General features: G+C 46.0%; 1 protein-coding gene across 2 annotated transcripts; it reads right to left on the bottom strand.

The window, feature by feature from the left end:
• Positions 1-18: 18 nt before the first annotated feature.
• TGIF2 (TGFB induced factor homeobox 2) lies at positions 19-21,390 on the bottom strand. Of its 2 annotated transcripts, none has more exons than XM_035124328.2 (3): positions 21,023-21,390; positions 16,997-17,235; positions 19-4,062 (listed from the first exon to the last, which is right to left on the bottom strand). In XM_035124328.2, the coding sequence occupies exons 1-3, from the start codon at positions 21,039-21,041 to the stop codon at positions 3,475-3,477; spliced, it is 846 nt and encodes a 281-aa protein (XP_034980219.1). In that variant the 5' UTR covers positions 21,042-21,390; the 3' UTR covers positions 19-3,474. The 2 variants fall into 2 exon arrangements, with proteins under 2 accessions (XP_034980219.1, XP_034980218.2); XM_035124327.2 differs by having other exon boundaries at positions 21,294-21,390.
• Between the last annotated feature and the right edge of the window lie 1,353 nt (positions 21,391-22,743).

Below are 22,743 nucleotides of genomic sequence, written 5' to 3'. Positions count from 1 at the left end.
AACTATATGTGGCCTACTTTAGAAATATCAAGGATTGCTGCTCTGATTCTGTCAGTGAGAGCTCCCCTTTTCAATATGCTAGCACACCTGCCACTCAGAAGAAATGGCTAAGTTGTGTTCTGTATGTGCCAAACTCTTTCACCAATCAAGCTTCTACATTACAGAATTCTGCTGTCTGCTTTTATGACCCTCTCCATAGGGTAAGGGCATTCATTCACTGTATGCACCTGTACATACATTTACACAACACTGGATGCAAAGAGCCAGAGGGGAAGGCCAGAGTCCTTACGCACAGAGAACATACATACTAGGTGTGGTGTGTTTTTAAAAAAACTTTATTGATTAAAAAAATCCAAAACAGTTATTTACAGTAGTTTTTGCTTCATAAACATCAGACAAAAGAATATTTTCTCTTTATTTTTTCGTCCTCTTTTAACTTCCCATCCCATCAAAAACAAGGTCTCCATAACGTTTGCACAAATAAGATACAGCAAGAACAGTCAGTGCATTGTAGGAACTGAAACGTTGCTCTTGTTACCCTGTGCAGCAATTTCAGATCTGCTTAGGTTTCCTGCAGTGCCAGGAAAGAAGGTTCAAACTGCTTCATTTAATGGAGGCACAATTCTAATCAAACAGCTGCCAATCCAGCCCAAGTCAAGGGGGCCTAATTGGGGCTAGAGGAGGGGAAACTACTCAAACATCATTTTTAATTAAGAGTGTGAACATGACTAAGTATCTTCAGTTGGACTTGGGCTGGTGCTGCTTAAAAGCATCTCGCAAATTTCAGTGACACTTTGAAGGGATACCCAATCCTTGAAAACCCATAAAAAGCAAGGTCAGGTTTTGCTTCCACAATCCAGGAAACAAGATAGGAATCAAGCTTGAGGAGGAGATGGAAGGAGCCACCTCTTCCAGAGGTTCAATGCAAATAGTCAAATTAATCCACAAGATTTTAGAATTAAGCAAACAAACAAACAAAAACCAAGTATGTTACAAGGCAGCTCTTTAGGCTTTTCCAAACAGAAAGCAGCACAATTTGGCAATCTTTTTCAAATTTCTGGATCAATACGTCAAAAAGGCAGCTCTCTAGACAGAGTTAAACTACACCCTGCTGATTGATATAGGATCACCGAAAGATCAAAAAGTACCAACAAAAGGAAAGCAGGTGATTATTTGTGTAGCAGCAATTACAGGCTGTACCAATCTTAGCCCTAAATCCGTAATTTGCAAAGGGGGGGGGGAGAGGCACTCAGCAATGTTCCATTAACCCATTAACAATTCCCACCCTATTAGTTCCAGTTCTCCAATGCACTCACTGCTGTCCTTGTCATTTGTCGACACCAGGTTTGCACACCTAGTTCAAGAACAAAAATGTGAAAAGTTGCATCCTGCTGGGCTTTTTAGCTTTTACTATTCATGCAACTTAATAATTAGGCTAACACCTTCTAAAAATTAGTGTTTTTCAAGATATATAGGTGTATATAATAGATCACTATTTAACTTACATTTACAGTGAAACAGCACTATTAAAACAAAAAAGGTGGATGTTCATATCACCCAGGGCACTCTGTGTTTTGCAGGTTCCTGGTCTCAGGCCAAACCGCGGGGGGGGGGGGGGGTCCAATGAAAAATGTATGCATGTCTTAGCAGTTAAATCTTGCAAACCCCCAGCTCCCCCCTGGGGCATAGACCACAAATGAAGAATATATGGCCCTGAATATGCTGCTGGGGCTCCCAACTCCCCCCCCATCTGAAACAGCATGCCCCCCAGCTACTGGTCAGGGATGATGGGAGTTGGAACTCCAGCAACACCTGGTGGGGCCACAGGCTTCCTCTCCCCAGCACACACACCCTCTCTCTAGGGCAGGGTTTCCCAAACTTAGGTCTTTAGCTGTTTTGGGGTACAACTCCCATAATCTCTAGCTAGCTGGATCAGGTCAGGGATAATGGGAGTTGTAGTTCAAAAACAGCTAGAGACCCAAGTCTGGAAAACACTGCTCGAGGGGGATCAGCTACTATCAGGTGGGTCTAAATTTCTGCCAAGGTTGCCAAATACATGGGGACACATCAAAATCGTGTAGGGAGGCAATTTCAAGGTCACACACAGCTCGTAGTCTGCAGGAGAGGTTGTAATTCACTATGGAAGACCCTACTCTGCTCAACCTCCCTTCCTGGCCACAAGAGGGCCCCTGTGCTCCATCAGCAAAAGAGAAACTACATTCAGCATGATGAGAGCAAGGATTCAAAACAAAGTCAGGAGGTTGGTGTGTCCCCACCCCCTTTATAGGTAGTTTTGTCAGCACATCCACAAAGACACCTTAGATTTCCCGAGTTACAGTCCACGACCAACAAAATTCAAAATGAAAAACAAAGAAGAAAGGGTTGTTTAAAGCAACTTCACAGTCAAAGAGTCTTGTTCCGGATACTAGCCCTCTTCCCCACCTCTGAAATGCCCCGTTACACTTTGATCGCATCTGTGCATCTCCAAACATGACATGGGGGGAAACACAGGGAGGCGTGTATAGGCAGAGGAATGGATGAAGTCACGAGAAGCCAGCCCCTAAAAGTAATAAAATTGCTCAACAGCACCATATTTTTTTTAACTGGCACCAGTATTCGAAGGGTGGTCATTGATTGTTCCCCCTCTCCACCTCCCAGTGGAAAGAGAGAGGAATGCCACAAACATTAACATTTCCAGTTAAATCTGCTCATGCCAGGGACTCCCGGTAGGCAACATGCAGGGGCCAGCCACTCATGCACACCAGACCGAGAGTATGTCAAAGAAGATATGCTACAGAAACAACTCTTGTCCACCCACCCCCCCCCAAAAAGGACACACACTAGGATTCTCTGGGCAGAGGTAAAATCACTCTTTTCGCCTCCCCGCCATAATTCGTATTTTTAAGGTACTTGGTATTTTTTTTGTATTTTTTTTGTTATCTCTCCTCCATTACATACTGGACCCTTTTCCTGTTCTCTTCCATGTCAGCAGGCTTCAAAGAAAAGTGGGAGAAGAGAAGGACCTCTGCACAAGGATACCCCACAGCAAAAAAATAAAACACAAAGTCACAGTAACATCTCAGAGCACGTTAAGGCCTCTCAGTCCTTTCAAGAGCAGGTTGTGCGTGGTTCAGGCACCCCCCTAGTCAGACAGTGTCCTCCACGTGGCTTCAACAGGAGGAAAGGATGCTGGCAGGGTCCAGAAAAAGTGAAATGCTAGCCAAAGGATGTGTTGTCCTCCTGCTTTGCGGCGGAGACAGTGTTTTGTTCTAGAAGCCGAGGTGAGCTGGCAGCTCCTGGTTGAGTCAAAACGGTCAAAGCCGCCTCGGCTTGTTTTGCTCCTGGTTGAGGGGTAGCCATATCACAGCGTTAACATCTGGCAGGGAGGACCCTCAGTGCAGAGGCCAACAGAAAAACTCGGGAGAAGGAAGAGAACCCCCAAAGCCTCCAAAAGGAACCGGTGGCTATAGAAAGTTACTTGGTTTTTCTGGAGAAGGCTGGAGCAGTGGTCTCTCTCTGCAGTGACGGAGGCAGCTGCCCGCTCAGCTTCTGTGAGTCAAGCTCAGCTGCCCTTTGCAGGGCCACTTCCACCAGCAACTGGAAACTGCTGAAGTCCTCCCCAAAGAGCTCGGGCGGAGTTGGCGGCGGCGTGTTGAAGAGTCCGCTGGTGGGACTGGCGGCATCTGCCCTGGTCAGGAGAGCCAGAGTGCTGCCCGTCGCGCTCAGCTGCGGCTGCTTGGGGTGAGGCTCGGGCTCGACCCGTTGCAAGGCGGGGCGAGGGCACTCTTGCTCACTTGTCACCACAGTCAAGCTGCCAGCCAGCGGCCGGGCAGGGTGGCAGGTCATGGGCGAGCAGACCGACATGGAGAGCACCTTGGAGGAGGCGGAGGAGGCAGGGGGCACCATGAGTCCGGACCCTGTGGCGGCGGCTGCACGGGTCAGCGTCACATCAGTGGTTTTGGCGCCGCGGCGAGAAATGGTGAACTGGTTGGGATCCTTGCCGTCCTTGAGCAGCATGTCAGGGAGAAGCCTGCGCCTGGCGTTGATGAACCAATTGCAGATCTAAGGGAGAAATGCACAGGGCTCGGTTAGATGCTAAAGAACAAGGGCTTTGGGGGGGGGGGTGCGCAGCAGCTATGGTGCTAGATTTAAGACCCTCTGGGAAGAGCAGAGTTGAGGCTGCCCACCTGTAACATGGGAAAGAGAAGGTGCAAAAGGAAAAGGAAAGCATTTGCTACACTGGAAGTTGAGGGGCATATTTTTCTAAGAAGAGGTGAGTGAGTAAGCGAGAGAAATGTAGAGGCTTCAATAGCCAATTGTATTCTTTTCATGAATGATAAGGTTGTCCATGACTACCAGCCGGAACAGCAATGTTCTACTTCCACTGTTGGAAGCAATAGGGCAAGTGCTAGGAATCACAACTAGGGCAAGTGCTGTTGGCCTTGCTTGCTGGCTTCCCAGAGGCAGCCGGTTGGCCACTGTGGGCTAGATGGGCCACTGGCAAGAAGAACAAGACAGCCATTTCTCCAAGAGCATGCAAAATAGTTAAAAGAGTACTGTACTGGGAAATGATATATAATGAGATTTAAAAAATGATTTAAAAAACATTTTCCCCAAAACCAGAGGCATTCCTTTTGGGAATTGTACAGATAGAAGTACCCAGGAGTCGGGGGGGGAATTATTTACCGTATATATGCTACTACAGCAGCTAGGATCTTGTTAGCCCAAAAATGGTGGGTGAGTGAGGTCTCTAAAAAGGAGAGTTGGCAATTAAAAATAATAGAATATGCGGAGTTAGCAGGTCTAACAAGTAAGAGAGCAAGAAGACCAAGTATGTAAAAGAGTGGAAAAACTTTGTGGAGTACTTCAAAAATAATTTTGAACAAGTGAAAATGCTAGCTGCATTAAGATAAATTCAACAGTATAATATATAATAAAGGAAGAATAGGGGGGAGTCATCTAAATGGATTTATAAGAATATGCAGGAATGGTGGGGAAATTAAAGCAATCAGGGAAAGGGAAGAAAGGAAGTTGTTGAATGTTTTATTAAAATAAAAACATTAACTGTGGAAATGTATATCTGAATGTGATTTTGGAAATGGTTATAATGAAAATTATTATTTTTTTAAAGCATTTGTCGCTCCTTCCTTTCTCCTTTTATTCTCACAAACCCCCTGAGATTGAACCTGGGACCTTCTCCATGCAAACTAGGTGTTCTGCCTCTGAGTTACATGTAGCCCTTTTTTCATAGGAAATAGGTTTAACAGCATCATGGCTGCAAAATCAAACGTTACTGCACTTCCCACAGGTTTTTTAAAGGGGGGGCGCTATAGCTCATCCTCTGCCTCCAGCATCCTATCCTTGCCACCTATTGTGACTTTGAGAGGCCAGGAGAAGACAGCTACTGTATTCTCTTGCCACCTGAATTTGTTTCACAGTGCTACAAGCTGGGATCTGCCCAGCCAGTGTAGGATAAAACACAGATTCCAAGATTCCCGATTCCTGACATGCCTATTCCAAGATTCCTGACATGCCTTTTCTCCTGCCAGATCTGTCCAGGAGTGAATAGAAAGTATGTAGGATGTTTCCTTTATACGGGGCAATCTAGGGCTTAAAAATAAAAAAGCCAATATAGATAAATGTGCACCTCTCTCAAGTTCCACTCAGTTATAATTCAGCAACCATTTTTATTTTCATGAATACAGTACCCAAAGGCAGAGCTACTGAATTATTTGTACCAGAGCATTTCCTGTCTCTTATACTCAGAAGTATGAGGAGTTGAGGTTAAGACCAAAAAGTATTAACACGACAATACCTTTATTTCAACCAACAAAAACATAACAAACTGGTATGCAAACTTTCCAGTTTCCCAGAACTCTTCTCCGAGCTGGATGTCAAAGGTAAAAACCGAAAGAGCAACAGGCCCTGGTTCTGCGAAACCGAGAGGCAGGGAAGGAGGAAGAGAAGGGACTGGATATGAAGACAAGAGCCCACAGCGGCCTTTCCCAACCTAGTGCCCTCCAGCTGTAGGCTGATGGGAACTGTAGTCCAAGCCATCTGGAGGGCACCAGACTGAGAACGTCTGGTCTACACTTTGTAACAAGTCTAAGATCCAGCACAAAACCTGACAGAGGTTTTGAAGGGGGGGGATTGAGGGAGAAGGAACTTCCTCTTCCTAAACCCAAGTCAAGACAGAAAATGTCCAAGACATTGGTTTCAAAGGCATTGGGGGTGGAGAACCATGCCAGCTCCAGGTCAGGGGAGTGGGAAGTTGTTGGGTCCTGTGGATCCAAAGGCTCCCCCAACACACCCATTTTTGCCCCTACTAACAGAGCACCATCTGCAGAGGCACACTGGTGGCAGAGCTTGCCACTGCAGCTAAGAGGCCTTTGGGGGCGAACCTCCCACTCTGCCTGCAGAGAAGCAGATCTGCTGGACCCAAAGGCCGATCCCTCAGCCACGTGTCACAGGAGCTTGGGATTGGCTCCCTTACATCAGAGCATGCATGGGGCAAAACTGACACCAGGGGCTGCAAAGAAACAGCAATGGCTGTTCCCCCCCCCCATCCTTTTTCAAAAAAATGTAGAGTTTGATTAGGCGTATAACCAGTGAAATCCAATCACATACATGCACATGTGCGTTATATGTACATGGTAATCAAGAGTGGATACTCTTCCATAGACAAGAACCTTGATCCAGCAAAAGATAATCCCCAGGAAACAGAGGAAGTGATCCCTCACTAAAATAAGTGCAATTGTTTTCTGTGAAACTTAAACACAAAAGACAACAAGTTGCCTAGGTTGGCATAGAAAGAACAGCCTGCTGGATCAGGCCAATGTCCCATCTAGTCTGGCATCCTGTTTCCACAATGGTTAGCGGCTGCTGATAGCCTTAAACTTTGTCTAATTCCCTTTTCAAAGTCATCCAAGTTGGTGCAAAGTAATTGGCAACTTATTTCAAAAACTTCTCAGCAGTGCAGTCTACATTCCTTTCACACTACAGAATCGCATCGGGTTAAACACAAGGGGGCAAGAAAAACTGGAAAATTATTGGGTATTTGATTGGACCTCTGCTAAGACACATTGCAAGGTATCCGAGCAAGTTCACTTAATTTTAAAGCAAGTCCAAAACTTTCCAGAAGTGAAGGCTGGTACTTACTGGGCAGAACACCAACTCTCCATGAAATGAAAACTGAAGTTTCCAAGCTGGTTGGTCGAGTCGTAAATATTCATAATTTGAGACATGGAAACATTTTGCAGAGGTTACGTAGGTTAGAGGACTTACAATAATAATAGCAACAACAACAGGACCACCAGGAAGGGCACACAAGAAGAGCTTATTGTCTTCATACCTGCCATGACTTCTTAGTACCTGGGTGCAATAAGATGCTCACCATAAATAAATACAAGACAGAAACCAACAGATCTCACTGCCAGCTGATCTTGGACTGCAGAACCTGCTAGGAACGCACACTGGCCCCTTCCACTGGCCTGCAGCCAGAGAGGGAACGTGGCCTCCAACTGAAAAATTTTTCCCATCCCTGGCTGTTGGGTCAGTCGCCACACCTCTTTCCACGGAAGACCACTAGGAAGTGGAGATCAGTCTGGCCCTGGCAGGTTCTTATACTTTTTTTAAAATTCTGCACTGGGTTACCAGCTGCTTTCATCCCTTTATTTCAACCCTTGCCTCCTCAAGACTGATGTGAGAGACTGTGTAGAAATGTTTCAATAAAGTAAACTGGATATTAAATTCCTTTTTACAATTCACCCACTGTACTCCGTCTAGCACTGCCCAACCTCTCTCCCTTTTTCTCTCCACTCTTCTTGCCGCATGCACCTCATCTTTTAATATTTAATGAGTTTTCTACGGGGATCACAGAAGGAGAAAACATACTTGTAATACCCTGTTTCCCCTTTTTTAATACGTAGTCATAAAGTAAGCCATGGCAGGGTTTTTAAGCATTTGAGAAATACAAGACACACCCCCAAAATAAGCCATACTTCCGCGCCACGGAAACCAACCCCCACAGGCACCTCCACTCACAGAGTCACTCCATGCGGCCAGCACTGCAGGAGCGTGATCAGCCGTGAAGCGGCGCTCCAAGAGCTCCGCTTAACAGCTGATCGCGCTCCCGCCTTGCTGGCTGCATCCCCGCGCTCTGCCTTCTCGTCCACCGTCCCTGCCACTTCCGTGCTTGCCGCCACCACTGGGCTCATTGCTTCTTCCTTGCCTGGCCCGGCCAAGGAGCTTAGAGTGCCCTGCAGTGGCGGGCAGAGCACCTGAGCCAGCAGCCTCCGCCTGGCCCAGCCAAAGACGCCTGCCGCCCCGCCACCCAGTGGCTGCTGCAGCGCCGAGCACTCGAGAGCCCAGCAGCGCCCTGAGCCGTAAAAACCATACCGGTAATTTAAAAAAATAAGACATCCCACCGAAAGTAAGCCACCCACCCTGTGTTTTTTTGAGAAAAAAAAGTTATAAGACGGTGTCTTTAAAAAGGGGAAACATGATAAAGCTAAGGTTTCATTTAAAGCCATTATGGACTGGACTTTACCATCCAGGGGTCCTTTACCTACCCAAGCTCAATTATAGCAAACAATGAACTCACCATTTAAAGGAATAACAACGTTTATCCATCCTATTTCCCACTTCACTCCAGCAGAAATGTATTGTGCAATTCTGGACCATTCTGTAGACCAGGCATCGGCAACCTCTGGCCCATGGGCCAGATACGGCCATGGTGGCCATTTATCCGGCCCACGGGCCACCAGTGAACCGAGCCACCTGCTCGGGGACTCGCCGAGCGGCGACGCAAATCACGTCTACGCAGCTGCAGAAGCGATTTCTGGCGCTGCGGACATTTTGGAAATGAGCAGGCAGCACCAGAAATCCGCTTCTGCGCAGCCGCAGGCATGCGCAGAAGCCATTTCCGGTGTTCCGGACATGGGCAGTGCGGCACCAGAAATCGCTTCTGCACCTGTGCGGCCCATGTCCGATTGTCTGTGGGAATCCTCCGGCCCACAGGCTGAAAAGGTTGCCGACGCCTGCTGTAGACCTCTCAGGTCCTGAGGCCTATCATTATTATTAGCCTTCTTCCGTCCCCTACCTACAACAGCTTTATGCAACTGCTCTCAAAGCAGCCGCACTGCACAATAGCACGGTGCTTAGTTACAGATGTAGAGCACCAAATTAGGATATTAGAGCCGCCTTTGCCAGCCTGGTACTCTCCAGTTGTTTTGGACTACAAATCCCATCAGCCCCAACTAGCATGACCATGCTGATGAGCGTTGCAGTCTCAAACCAGCTGGAGGGCACCAGGTCGGATTGCACAGTACAAACATGTGCAACTCCACTCTTTGGAAGAGAGGGACAACCACGTTTCCATTTGGCAAACTAGCAAAGTTCTGGATGCCTTGCCAAAGAAGCCAGCTAGGAATCTTAGTGCAACACAATGAGGAGCTGGTTACAAGACCTTGGGAAGCACAGCTGCTGTCTGTGCAATTTGTTTCACACCACACACAAGGGTGAAGAGCAATTTTTCCTTCTTGAAAGCCAAACCAAAATGAAAGGGTGCTTCAAAGAGAACAATTACAGGAAAATAAATCAAGTAGACTGATGTATCTTTTGCAAATCAACAGCTCTGTAAAATATTTTCCCTGGGGATACGTGTTAACACAAATTCAGTAATTCCTCTGTTTTTAATCCCCCCTACCCCCCGTGGGTTAAACCACAGAGCCTAGGGCTTGCCGATCAGAAGGTCGGCGGTTCGAATCCCTGCAATGGGGTGAGCTCCCGTTGCTCGGTCCCAGCTCCTGCCAACCTAGCAGTTCAAAAGCACGTCAAAGTGCAAGTAGATAAATAGGTACCGCTAAAGTGGGAGGGTAAACAGCGTTTCCGCATGCTGCTCTGGTTTTCCAGAAGCAGCTTAGTCATGCTGGCCACATGACCTGGAAGCTGTACGCCAGCTCCCTCAGCCAATTACATGAGATGAGCGCCGCAACCCCAGAGTCGGTCACGACTGGACCTAATGGTCAGGGGTCCCTTTACCTTTAGTTTACCCCCCGCCTCAAGAAAACAATCACCCTGTTTCCAAAGCCTCAAGGTGGTTGCCTTTCATATGTATACACAATTTTCCCATACATGTGGAGCAAGAAGTTGGGGGGTTTCCTTGCACATGGCTTACAAGACTTAAAAACAGAAGCTGGCAGCTCATCAGAGTTTACATTTAGAACACTTCTAGGTTGAACACATCTGCAGGCATATTCACAATGTGGACCTCCCCTGTCTTGCCCTGGGAAGAGCCTTCTGCCCTTCTTCTATGCCTGAATAAGCGTGAGAACTCTCCATGACAGAAGAAAGATAGGGTCTCCCCCCCAATGTTGTACAACACCTCAGAGGTCAAGAACAGAAGAAGCCCCTGCTAGATCAGTCTAAATGTCTATCTCATCCAACATCCTCTTCTCACAGTGGCCAAACGGGGGAGACCTGCAAGCAGGACAACAGCACTCTCTCCTCCTGCGATTTTCCGTATCTGGTTTTCAGAGGCAGAGCATAGCCATCATGGGTAGAAGAGAGACTCTGAAAGTCTTGACCAGGCATCCCCAAACTTCGGCCCTCCAGATGTTTTGGACTACAATTCCCATCATCCCTGACCACTGGTCCTGTTAGCTAGGGATCATGGGAGTTGAAGGCCAAAACATCTGGAGGGCCGCAGTTTGGGGGTGCCTGGTCTTGACACTATTCTTGCTGCTTGCTGCTTAACACCATGGAAATTACCCAGCTATCAATTCTACCATAGACTCACTGCTAGAAGAACAAATGTAAAAGATCCTTAAGCAAGGAGAAAAGGGGTCCTTCCGGTTACTGATTAGAAGATTCCAGGTTAAATGAGCTGCACACCTTTTATGCCCCGTATGTAGAGAGAAACTGAGGCACTGCTGCACACAAATTCTAACTGCATAGAACAAGCAAACCAATCATTAAGTCCCAGTAAACATTTGCATGCAGAAATTTCACAGCCACTTTTATGTTCAGCTACATCTGTGCACAAGTACACTGTACCAGAAGAAGGTGCAGTTTATGTTGCTTTTAGAAATACAAAAGGTGACCTTGGATATCTGGATGGTCTTCAGCAAGCCAACACTTTCTCTGCATACAAGCAAGAGCTGCAACTTGTTATCGGAATATTTGTGCTCACAGCAAGCCAAGCAGAACAGACTAAGCATTCTTGTGCAGTCAGATCCCAGCTAGGAGCTCCAAGCTTGGTCAGTAGAGAGAGATGGGAACTATCAAAGGAAGCTCAGAACTCTGCAAGGAATGCTACTAGCTGTTCAGTGAGTCAGGCACCCAAGTGACCCCAGTTATGTGGGGACAGTTCTCTGCTACAGAGAGAGGCCAAAATGCACTGATCATGAATAGTCAGTTCTAAAAAGCACTTTTGTCCTTTTCACAAAACAATGCAGCATCGATCAAACAACCTGAATATTTTGGATCAGCCACAACACTCCTTAGGTTTACATGTCCTTATACTGTATTACATCCAAAGCCATGCTTGTTTATTCTCCCCACCCCACCCCCGACACACACAACAAATTACGCCAGCTCTAATGACATAAGCAACTGGTCACCCCCGGAACAAATCTGGGTGGCACCATGCAGACCTCCCAAACCCAGAGTGATACTTGCTTGGCGACAAGCTAGTTTGGGAGGCTTACCCCCATGCAATCTTGTCAGTGGGGTCCACCAGCAAAACTAGCTGAGCTCTACGGATCCAGACAGCCCAAACAGAATTCTATCTATCATATTAGATTTCTATTCGGGCTGTCTGGATCCATGCAGCACTGGCTCAGCTAGTTTAGCTGACTTTACATTTGCTTGTTTAGCAAATGCAAGTGTTGTAGCTGGAGAATTTTTAGATTCAGAAATCAAGTGTGCATTCCGGATAGGCAGAGCAGCTGGCTAAGACTGCAATTCCTAAAGTGAGGACAATGAATAATTTCTTGTCCGCATGGACAAAGGTGGCATGCCCGCTTCATTTTTGAGAGCTCAAGCAGAGTTTGTGTGAATGGCAACAAGCCTGAGGACTTGTTTCATACTCTGTTGCCAGTACCAAAGGACACAACATGTACACAACTGGGGTTAAGGCCACCTGCTCTAAGCTGGAAGGGCAAGAGGGGGAAGCCCCAGGTCAGGGCTATAGCCCTGAAAGTGGGTTTCCTGTAAGATTCATTTAAATCATGACACCTGGAGGTATTTGCTTATAAATAGGAAGACTTGGGCTGTTATGAGCTCCTTTAAGAGAGTCCAGCTGGGACAGCCTCTCCCCTGTCTTCCCAGTGACTTAGGACCTCTGTCCTGAGCGGGAAATCAAAAACGAAACCCAAAAGGCTGGAACTCATGCCAGAGGCTCTTAAAGAAACCACCAACAGCCCCCCTTTCATCCTTTTTCTTCCTCTCATTTTTGTATTCAAATTGTAAACAAATGCAATTTGTGGGGAAGCAAACCACATAAAGAAAGGTTTTGCAAAACATAGCAGAACGGATAAAGGCCACCACACTCTTCATGGTTTACTTGCTCCTGGTCCCACCTACAGATATCCAGGCACCAGCAAGGTTGTTTACTGGGAAGTAGCCTACATGTGAGCAGGCCCTTCTTCCCCACAATCACAACATACCCCCTTCACATGAAGGGAACTAACGTGGCATTGCCCTAGCAGTCTGAATTTTGGTTTGGTTTCTTTGCTGAACCATAAGGTTGTTCGCTACTATACCAACCTGTTAGAAACAACCAATCAAACATGTATTTGAGCACTGCTAAGCTTTCCAGGGGAAGTGAGAGCTGGACCATAAAGAAGGCTGATCGCAGAAGAATTGATGCTCTTGAATTATGGCCCATGCTGACAAGGAGACTCTTGAGAGTCCCATGGACTGCAAGAAGATCAAACCTATCCATTCTTTAAAAAATCAGCCCTGCACCATCTAAGCTAGCCTACTGCCCTCATATATGGTGGAGGAAGCCATCTAACAATATTTTAAATTGATTCCCCAACCAACACACACACACACACACACACACACACACACACACACACACACACACACACACACACACCAAGTGTTCCTATGGTATATTAAACCAGGTTGCATGAGAAGCTCTTTCTATGAACAATTCTGGGGGTCCTAAACCAGCTTAACACTGAACCCTGTCAACTGAAGTCCTATGCAAGGGCTTTCCCCCTCTCCATCCCCAGTGCCCCCCTAAAGCTGGCTCAGAGAGAGTCAGCAGAACCCCCAGAACAGTGTATGAGGATGGGAGATCAGACAGAATTGATCCACTAATGCAACACTGAATTCCACCCATTGTTTTCAAGGTACTTGTCAAGCACAGCAAGCCCTGGTTTCACACCATGGAACAGGCCAACGGGATTTCAATATTAGGGCAAGATCCTTACTCCCAAAGCAGACCCAGAAAATAAAAATTATCCAGGCACCTGGCGACGAGCACCTAACATTGGCATAGACAATGTTTCTAAAAGTCTCTGCAGGGCACAAGTAGAAATCTGATGCCTGCTCTTTGATGTTTTCCAAAAACAAACTCTGTAGCCAAGGATAAATCAGGGTAGGGAAAACCTCACTCTTGGCCTCACCTCTATTCCTTTACTAGCTCCTGCATCTCTTTGCCAGGTGAAGCAGAAGTCTCGTTACCCTCCTGACGCTAGACTGACCCAGAGAATATCTTATGTTTAGTTATTTCCGAAAACCCTGGCCTCTCCTTCAAATGCTTAGAAAGGACTTGAGATAGGGAAGCTAGGTGCGTTTCACAACCATTCAAGGATAAGCACGCCTTGCCAAAAGTTGAGTCCACAACCAAGTGCACACAGAAAGGAACCCCTCAGCTGTACTTGATTCCATGCAAATAGTAAATGGCTAAATTCACATCAGGTGTTGAGTGGGTGGCACAGAACACAGTTCAGCTAAAACTGTTAAGGACCGGGTTAGATTTGTTTAGCGTTTTCTCTCTCAATTTCTAAATTATGCTTCCTTCCCCCCCCCCCAGTACAACCACAGACAAAAAGCATTTGTGAGGAGGAAAGAGATGGGAACACCTTTGGGGCAGTTGGGTATTTTGTTCCCAAAACCAAGTCAACTGTTAATTTAGGCTCATATCCTGCTTTTCACTCCCCCTCAGGGCACACACACTTGCCAAGAAATGCCTTAAAGTGGAGTTGAAGGATGAGGAAGGGAAAAGCAAAGCCCAGACACTTAATGGAGAAATCTTTCCCTTCTATTAATACTACTTCACCCTAGGGAAGTCACTAAGGATTATACTACAGGCTTCGCTTAAACCTCTAATTTTTATCATTGGTTTTGTTATTTTGCTGCTGGTTTTTGTTTGTGAACCAGCTTGGTATTTCTTTTTGAAATGAAAGCAGTAGATAAACAACAGTAATAACAACAGTATTAATATAGGTTCCCAAAGGCCTAGCTGTCCGACATTCCTTGAGACATTACAAGGATCTGCTAGTCAAAGAGATCCCCACTCAAATCTCTGTGCAGTACACTGGGGTCCTTAGAAAATCTGTACACTTATAAGGCAAGCATGAAATGGATAAATTTTAAATGCTTTGATTCCATCAATACTGACAGATTGCAGCCCAATTCTTCAACTCTCAGTGCCTTCTGCCCTACTAATCCAGTAGAAGACCAGGGATGGACCATCCAAGAATGGAGGTCTTCTGGAATCCCGACTAGAACCACATAGGCCCCATTAACATGTCATGTTAAACCATAGCTTAGCATGAAATAAACTATGGATTTACGTGACTGGGCACACTGCTCACAAGACAATGCTTCACACTATTCTTCAACATGCCAGAGAGGAAACAAACTGTTACATGAGAGCCACCACTTGCATTTATTTCGTGTCTTAACAAGCCACAGTGGTAAGCCAAGGTGGGTTGTTGACTTACCACAGTAGTTTGTGAGGAGACAAACAAGCCACAAGGGCTACGGTACCTTGCATGTAGCAACAAGTCAATCTCTGATTTGTAGTCTTCATCCCCCAAGAAGAAACACACATGTTCATTTTAAACCATTGTTTTTTAAATGATGGTTTACAGCGAGCCAAACTTTATAGCCCCCCCCCACAAAAGATTAGCCATCATTTTTAAGAGTCATGCACACCCTAATACCCCCAGTGATAATTTATTCCAGATTGACAATCACTAAATAGTTTATTGTCTCACTTTCCCATACAAATTATCTGCTGTTGCAGAATGTAACTTAATTTTGTGTTGTTAAGGAGATCTTTCTTGGTATGTTAAAATATACACTCAACTATGCATGGTTACCACTTTTAATAAGCTACCTGGAGAGACCAGTCCATAGAAAAGGGCAGATTTTGTTGTCCACTGCCCCAGAGGGCAGGACTAGGTCTAACGGTTTAGGTTACCAGATGGCCTACAAGACATTCTCCCAACTCTATGATTCTACCCAATACATGCAAAAGACTGGAATTAGTTCTAGTAGTGACATTACTACAATAGCATAGGATTGCAAATCAACCTAGGGTATTTTGACACCACAATTCTACTTGCAAGTTAAGCACTACTTATTTCAGTGGATTCACTTGCATGTATATTTATAAAATGTGCTTCAGATTGCACACCAAACAAAATCAACCCAATAGAAAGAAATGGCTATAAATCTTGGCCCATAAGGCATTCTTAAATTCATAACATATTGCAGATCTGCCCAGTCCTTCAGACTTCTTTGGTGCAAAATCATTTAGTGTATCTGTTTATGTACTAATTTAATTCAGCTAATTTGTGAAAGCAGGTTTAAAATTACTGATCTTTAACACAGGTGAAAAGGGACACCCAACTTGCTTCTTTGTAAAAGGGGGTGAGAAGTTACGATTCCCGTTACATTTATTAAGAACATCATTAAGAACATCTAACTCAAATTCAGAGCAAAAGGTGGAGCTGAACATTAGCTGCACAATGCAACTGATAACCTTATTAAAATCAACCAAAATGTCAAAGGAAAGGAAAGCAAGCTTTCGATCTCCTCAGAATTCTTCTTCAGGGTGGATATTAGACAAAACAAAGAGGGAGGAAGAGGGCAGATGAATGATGGAAAATCTTCAAAGTCTGCATTATCCAACAACCTTAAGATGAAGTACATGAGGCATTCTTCAGACTTAGTTAGTTAACATGCAGGGAATAAAACAGGCTCCAAGATGCAGCTATAGGGACACACAGAATGATCATGGCCCCCCCCCCACCTTGAAGGTATGAAAAGTAACAATTACCTGCATCTGCTCCCATCACTAAGCAGAATGTGCATGTCCCTTGGAAGGCAGAGAACAGAAGTAAAGAAAAACAAGATAGTCTTTACATTAACAATGCTGGAGGTTAATTTTTGTGCACTGGGGGGGGGGGAAGAGTCAAGAGAGGCCAAACGCCGGCTCCCTCGGCCTATAGAGCTAGATGAGCGCTGCAACCCCAGAGTCGTCCGCGACTGGACCTAACGGTCAGGGGTACCTTTACCTAGTGGCTGGAGATTAAGACCCTGAGACTTTTTCCCATCATGCCCAGCTTCTCCTTCCTTTTGTGTTGTGGGGTGAAGAAATCTAATCGGCCTGAAGAAGAGCTCCAAGGAACAGGAAAGCTTGCTAATTACTTTGTGACATTTTAGTTGAGCCTAATAAAAGCCGGTTTTTACTTTTGGGATTTATTTTTGCTAACAGGTTTTTTAAATTTAAAAAAAATCTGCAACTTCTTATACATTGGCACAAGAGATGAAGGCTCCAGTAACCTTTAACAGCAATTGAGCAGAAGGAATTTCAGCTTTCAGGACAACCTACACCTGCCAAAATCCCTTCCTCTGCAGTACTATTAAAGGTACCAAAGCCATCTCCTCTTTTGCACCTGGCAACCCTCTGTATGCAGATATCATAACTGGGCAACCTGCTAGGAAAGGATTATACAGAAGTTCATACCTGAAGAACAGAGAGGCTTGTTTGCCCAGAAAGGCTGAGTTTCTCTTGCTCAGATGGATATGCATTGAACCTGTGCTCGTAGAGCCACTCCCGGAGAATCTTCACAGACTCCTTAGGAAGGTTGCCCCTTCGTTTTCTCTTGCCGGGCTGCAACGGATCCTGAGATATGCTCCCATCATCCTCTCCAAAGTCACTATCCGACATGGTGGAACTGCTGGCAGATCTGTCTTGGTTCAAGCCTGGGATGTGGGAGACAATGCAAGACATAATGGGTCACAGGTGGAATTACACAGGTGTGAAAGAGCTGCAAGAAGGCAGGTTGTGTTCAACAGTCACTGCAGGTGTACCTAACAAGATGGAAAGTCCTTTACTAATTGCATCTTGCTCATCTTCCTTTTCACAACTGTGTAGCATGCAAAAGGAGAAGTGAAGCTGCCCTTTTGCACATGGGTAACTGAGGCAGAAGATGGTCAACTGTGCAAAGGGCCAACCTTAACAGCAGGGATGGGAAACATTTGACTCTCCAAAGCAGGCATCCCCAAACTCTGCCCTCCAGATGTTTTGGGACTACAACTCCCATCATCCCTAGCCAACAGGATCAGTGGTCAGGGATGATGGGAATTGTAGTCCCAAAACATCTGGAGGGCTGAGTTGAGATGCCTGCTCCAAAGGATGCTTGGTTCCTTCCAACTCTGACACTCCTGACCACTGACTACTCAAGCTCCAAAAAAGGAGATTCTGACTAAACAATACAGACAGTGGAATGGTCTCCCTCGGGAGGTTGTGGACTCTCCTTCCTCAGAGGTTTTTAAGCAGAGGTTAGATGGCCATCTGTCATTGATGCTTTAGCGGAGATTCTTGCATTGCAGAAGGTTGGACTAGATGACCCTTGGGGTCCCTTCCAACTCTACAATTCTATAATTCTGTGACTAAGCAGCCTGAGGTGATGGGAGCGGTAATCAAACCACAACCATTGGAGGGTCACTGGTTCCTCATCCATACTCTGCACTATGGGCAAATTCAGAGCAGTGCTTTGCATTCAACTCTACAGAGTTGTGTTCTACATACTCTACAGAGCTACAATATTTTAAAATAAGTTCTGAAGCTGTGCCATAAGCTGTATAGGAGACTGCTGGTGTCAGAATCACAGAACTATAGAGTTCTTGTAAAGAACATTAATGACACAGTGTTTTCATTAGAAAACCCAGAACTATTTTTTCCTAATATGGCTCCTTTCTTTACTGTGAAACTCCTGACACTTCTAATAATTTTGCCCTGTTCTGACAAAGAGGTATTTTTTTGGCTTCCCCTTCCAAATGAAAAAAATTATTTTGGACCTCGATCCCCCAACCCACACCAGAATGATTGTTTTTTAAAAAAATAAAATAAAGTAAATAAAATCTAAAATTCATTCATCAATATGTTTTTGAGACAAGTCCAATCAATGTTAAAAGTGTATTGTGCAAAATGTTAGGAAATTAAGATGCATTTTACTTTGCAGGGGGATCAGACTGAAAAAGCAAGTGCCCACTATTAAGAAAGTCTGAATTCAATGGGCAGTGCTCCCAGGGGGCTGCAGCCTTACAACTGTTAAATGTTTCTTCTCTCCAAAGCCCTTTACATGTAGATACCTTTTTTCCTACATTCTCCAAAAAAGGGGCGGGGGTAACCTATATATAAAACTGGTGGGCCAAGCGGTCCTCAAGACTTCCAAGTTGCTTAAGGTTAGCTCAATGCCCTTTTCCAGACATGCGGTCGAGTTTGTTTGGAAGAAGGCACTCGGAGATCGACACGTCCGTATCCACCCCCAGCAAGCGCGCACACGCAGAAAAACGCCAGGCAAATTCAAGTGCATTGAAATGCAAGCGCGCATTCGGCTCTCCTCTACACGTCGTCCCCCCCACCCGCGAGGAAGAGAAAAGGGCAAGACTTTGTGCCTTTTTTAAAAAAAACTTGCAAAAGCAAATGAATTCTCGTCCTCCTATTCCTCCAGGCAACGCCGAGTGCAGAAGGGCTCAGGGGGAGCTCCTGGCTACGTGAGGGTGTCTCTCTCTCTCTCTCTCTCTCCTGTTTCAAGTCTGCAACTCATCAGGGATGGAGGAGGAGGAGCAGCTTTTTTTTCTGCTGCCGTTTCCTCCTGGCCCTGAACTGCCCACACCGCCAGCTGCACATGGGAACAACACAATCCAGCCCAGAGCGAAATAATAATAATAAAAAATTAAATGCAAACAATTCAGGAAGGTCGGAGGAGAGTCATACTAAAAGCACGGATTGTTTTGGGTTTGCTTTGGTGTTTTTTTTTTTGTCGGCTACGCTTGCCCCGCGTATCGCCAACTTTATCAAAACACCCACCCACCCCAAACCTCAAAATGCAAGCAAAAGGAAGTTAAAATAGCAACAAGCTGCCTCCTGGGCCGTGTCCATTCCTACACAAAGAGAATGCAATTGGAAATAGATCCGAACCGGGGCGGAAAAGGGGGAGGGAGGAGAAAAGGCAGATCAAACATTTCATTTTCTTCCGTTTGAATTCAAGCGAGACAAATCACGTGTCAGAAGTTTGCTACTTAGTAAAGCAGCAATTAAAAAATACACACACACACGAGAAAATACCTCGCGGATTACTCCCACCGGCGCTGGTTTAATAATGAACTCAGGTCTGGAGTTTCAAAGGGGAAAGTAACGTGGGAGAGCGAAGCTAACCTCGCTTCAACCCCCACCCCCACCCCCCGCCAACCTCTTTCTTTAAATCCCTTCCATCCCACTTCACACAAAACAAGCCTGGACTCCATGTTTTCTGCCAGATGCATCGCCGCTCTCACCCCCAAAACCGCCTCCTCCGAATCCCTTCCATGGGGGTGACCAAGAGACAAGGTCGAAAAAAGCAGAGACCTCCTCTCCTCCCCACCCCCCGAAAAAAGAGGGGTCCCCAGCACCCAAGGGCTGAAAGCAATCGGAAGACGAGAAATGCTCTCGCAAAAAGTTTCTCTTGTGTCTCTTTCACTGAGTGACAGATGCCTAGACAGAGTTCTCTTTGTTCCAAAAGAAACAGGAACTCGCCGCCCCCCCCCATAGCACGCGTTACCCCGGCTTTGCTCCAAACAAATCCACCCCCCTCCCCCCAAAAGCTGTCATTTTACAAGCACTTGAAATCAGGTTTTGTTTTTGTTTTGTTTTTTAATAGAAACCTAAATTTGCAGAGTCCAAAATCGCCATGGGTTTGTTTCTTTGTGGGGGGGGGAGGCAGATGTGGGGAGGAGTTTGCAAAAGAGAAAATTGGGAAAGTTGCCATTTTGGGATCAAGAGGGAACAGGAGCATGTAAAAGTAAAAGCAGGGAGGAGAAACCTTCGAAACCTTTTTTTTAAAAAAAGGTTTGTGTTTGATTCCTTTAAAGAAAGCCGGACCGGGGGGGGGGCAACAGAAGGACCTCCATTCAGAGAGAAAAGGCAGGAAAGAAGTTGGAGCTCTCTCGCAATGTTGCACTGAATGTTACCGAACAAAAGATCCTCTTCCCCGACTCCCTCGCCTCTCGCTCGCTTTTGCATAGCTGAGTGCCTGGGAGGCATGTCTCGTTCTCTCCCCCTCACCCGCTCCTCTTTCCTCGTGGTGCTTTTTTGTCCCTCTTCTCTCCCACCCACTCCCCTCTGGACACTTTTTTTCTTTTTGCAAAGTTGAAGAGTTTTTGCAAACACCGATCGGATCGGATAGTCTCCGTGCACACGGACACGCACACACAAACCACCCGGTTCTCCACGAGGGCGCTCCATTCTCTGTTCGCCCACGAAAACTTTCCTCCTCCACCACCACCGCCGCCGCCCCCCTCTCCGTCCTGCCTGCGGTTTGCCTTTGAGAAAACAGACGGCGGTTTTGCAAAAGAAAAAAAACCAACCCCCCGAGCCCCCTTACAAGTGCTTCCACTCCAGTCTTCAGACGCCCCAAACGCTTTTGCAAAAAAAAAAGAAGAAAAAGTTTTGCCGAGCAAAAAGAAAGGGGGGGCATATGCACCCTGAGCAACTTCCCAGACTTACTTTTCCTGGTCGGTTTCATTTTCTTCCTCGTAGCGTCTCCCACCCGCCCCTTTCAACCTCCTGGCTCCGCTCCCGGCGGTGTTTCAATCCACGCCTTGGCAAGAAGGGAGAGTTTACGCAGCTGGTGGTGGATCCTTGCCGGACGCAGCGATGGGCACTTCTCTTTGTGTGCGCGCGCGGCGGCCGCTCAAGAGGAGGGGTCTCGGCGCTGCTCAATGTGCCTTTAATACCTAACCTGCCACACGGTCTGACAGCTCGGGAGGGAAACTACCTCTGCGCTGACGTCAGATCTCCGCTCCCAGGGTCTGCTCCTCCGCTCTGCTCATCCATCCCGGCCAGTCCGCCCTTAAAGGAAGGCTCTGCACTCGCCTCCCTCCCCCACCCACTCAACAAGATAATTTGAAAAGGTGGGGGAGGGGCACAGGCGGAAGGTGGGTGGTACCAGCCGGGACGAAAACAAAACAAAATTACAACTCCCGGAAAAGAGGGGCATCTTGCAGACCAGAGAAACTTCTTTCTTCAAATAAAACTCCAGTGAAACTTATTAAGGAGTTTCCCGAAAAGAAAAAAAGCCCACGCTTACATGCCACAGTTTGCTTTTATTAACACTATTTTGGGGGGGGGAGTTCTAATCAAAGACCTATAACAAAATCAGCATTTTCGTCATTAAATGAACAAGAATAAAATCTAATCTCGTTTACGGTGTTCAGTTGCTGACATGGGGGGGGGGAGTTATGGTTGCTGCAACATTTAATTTTTAAAGTTGCCATCCCTTAGTTCCAAGGCTGCAATCCTGCATAACAGAGACTCATGGCAGCCTAATCTTATACACGCTTCTTGTTGTTTAGTCGTGTCCGACTTTTCGTGACCCCATGGACCAGAGCACGCCAGGCACATCCACTGCCTCCCGCATAATAATAATAATAATAATAATAATAATAATAATAATAATAATAATAATTTATTTATACCCCGCTTCCCCTGCCACTCTGGGCAGCTCCCAACAAACATTAAAATACATCAAATATCACAGATTTAAAACTTCCCTAAACAGGTATTTTCTTTAGGTATTTTCTAAATGTCAGGTAGTTGTTTATCTCTCTGACCTCTGATGGGAGGGTGTTCCACAGGCTTTGTCCTTTGGTTAGACTCATGTTTGGTTTGACTCATGTTGGTGGCTGTTGAACACTGTCCAACCATCTAGTCCTCTGTCGTCCCCTTCTCCTTGTGCCCTCCATCTTTCCTAACATCATCCTTATGCCCTCCATCTTTCCCAACATCAGGGTCTTTTCCAGGGAGTCTTCTCTTCTCATGAGGGTGGCCAAAGTATTGGAGCCTTAGCTCCAATACACACTTACCTATGAGTAAATCCCACTGAAATCAATGGGGCTTACTTCTGAGTAGGCATGCATAGGCTCACACAGTGCAGACTGAATCCTCTGCACATTTACCTGGGAGTAAGCCGCATTTAAAGCAATTGGATTTAATTCTGAGTAGACATGCATAGGACTGCATTGTTCATTCCTGATTTTTCTTCCAGTTACTAGGGAAGACAGGCTCTGTCTGATTCAAAAGCAATACTATAATGCTTCTGCGGAAACAGCATTACCTAACTCACAGGGTTGTTGTGGGATAAAAATGCAATAAATAAATAATCAATTTTTTTAAAAAAATGCATTCATAAACAACTAAAGACTAAGACATAGCAGCTGGGGCCATAG

The sequence above is a fragment of the Zootoca vivipara genome, chromosome 7, assembly GCF_963506605.1.
Source record: "Zootoca vivipara chromosome 7, rZooViv1.1, whole genome shotgun sequence".
NCBI lineage: Eukaryota > Metazoa > Chordata > Lepidosauria > Squamata > Lacertidae > Zootoca > Zootoca vivipara.
The sequence above is the reverse complement of the archived record's forward strand: the minus strand, read 5'-3'. Positions and strand labels throughout refer to the sequence as shown.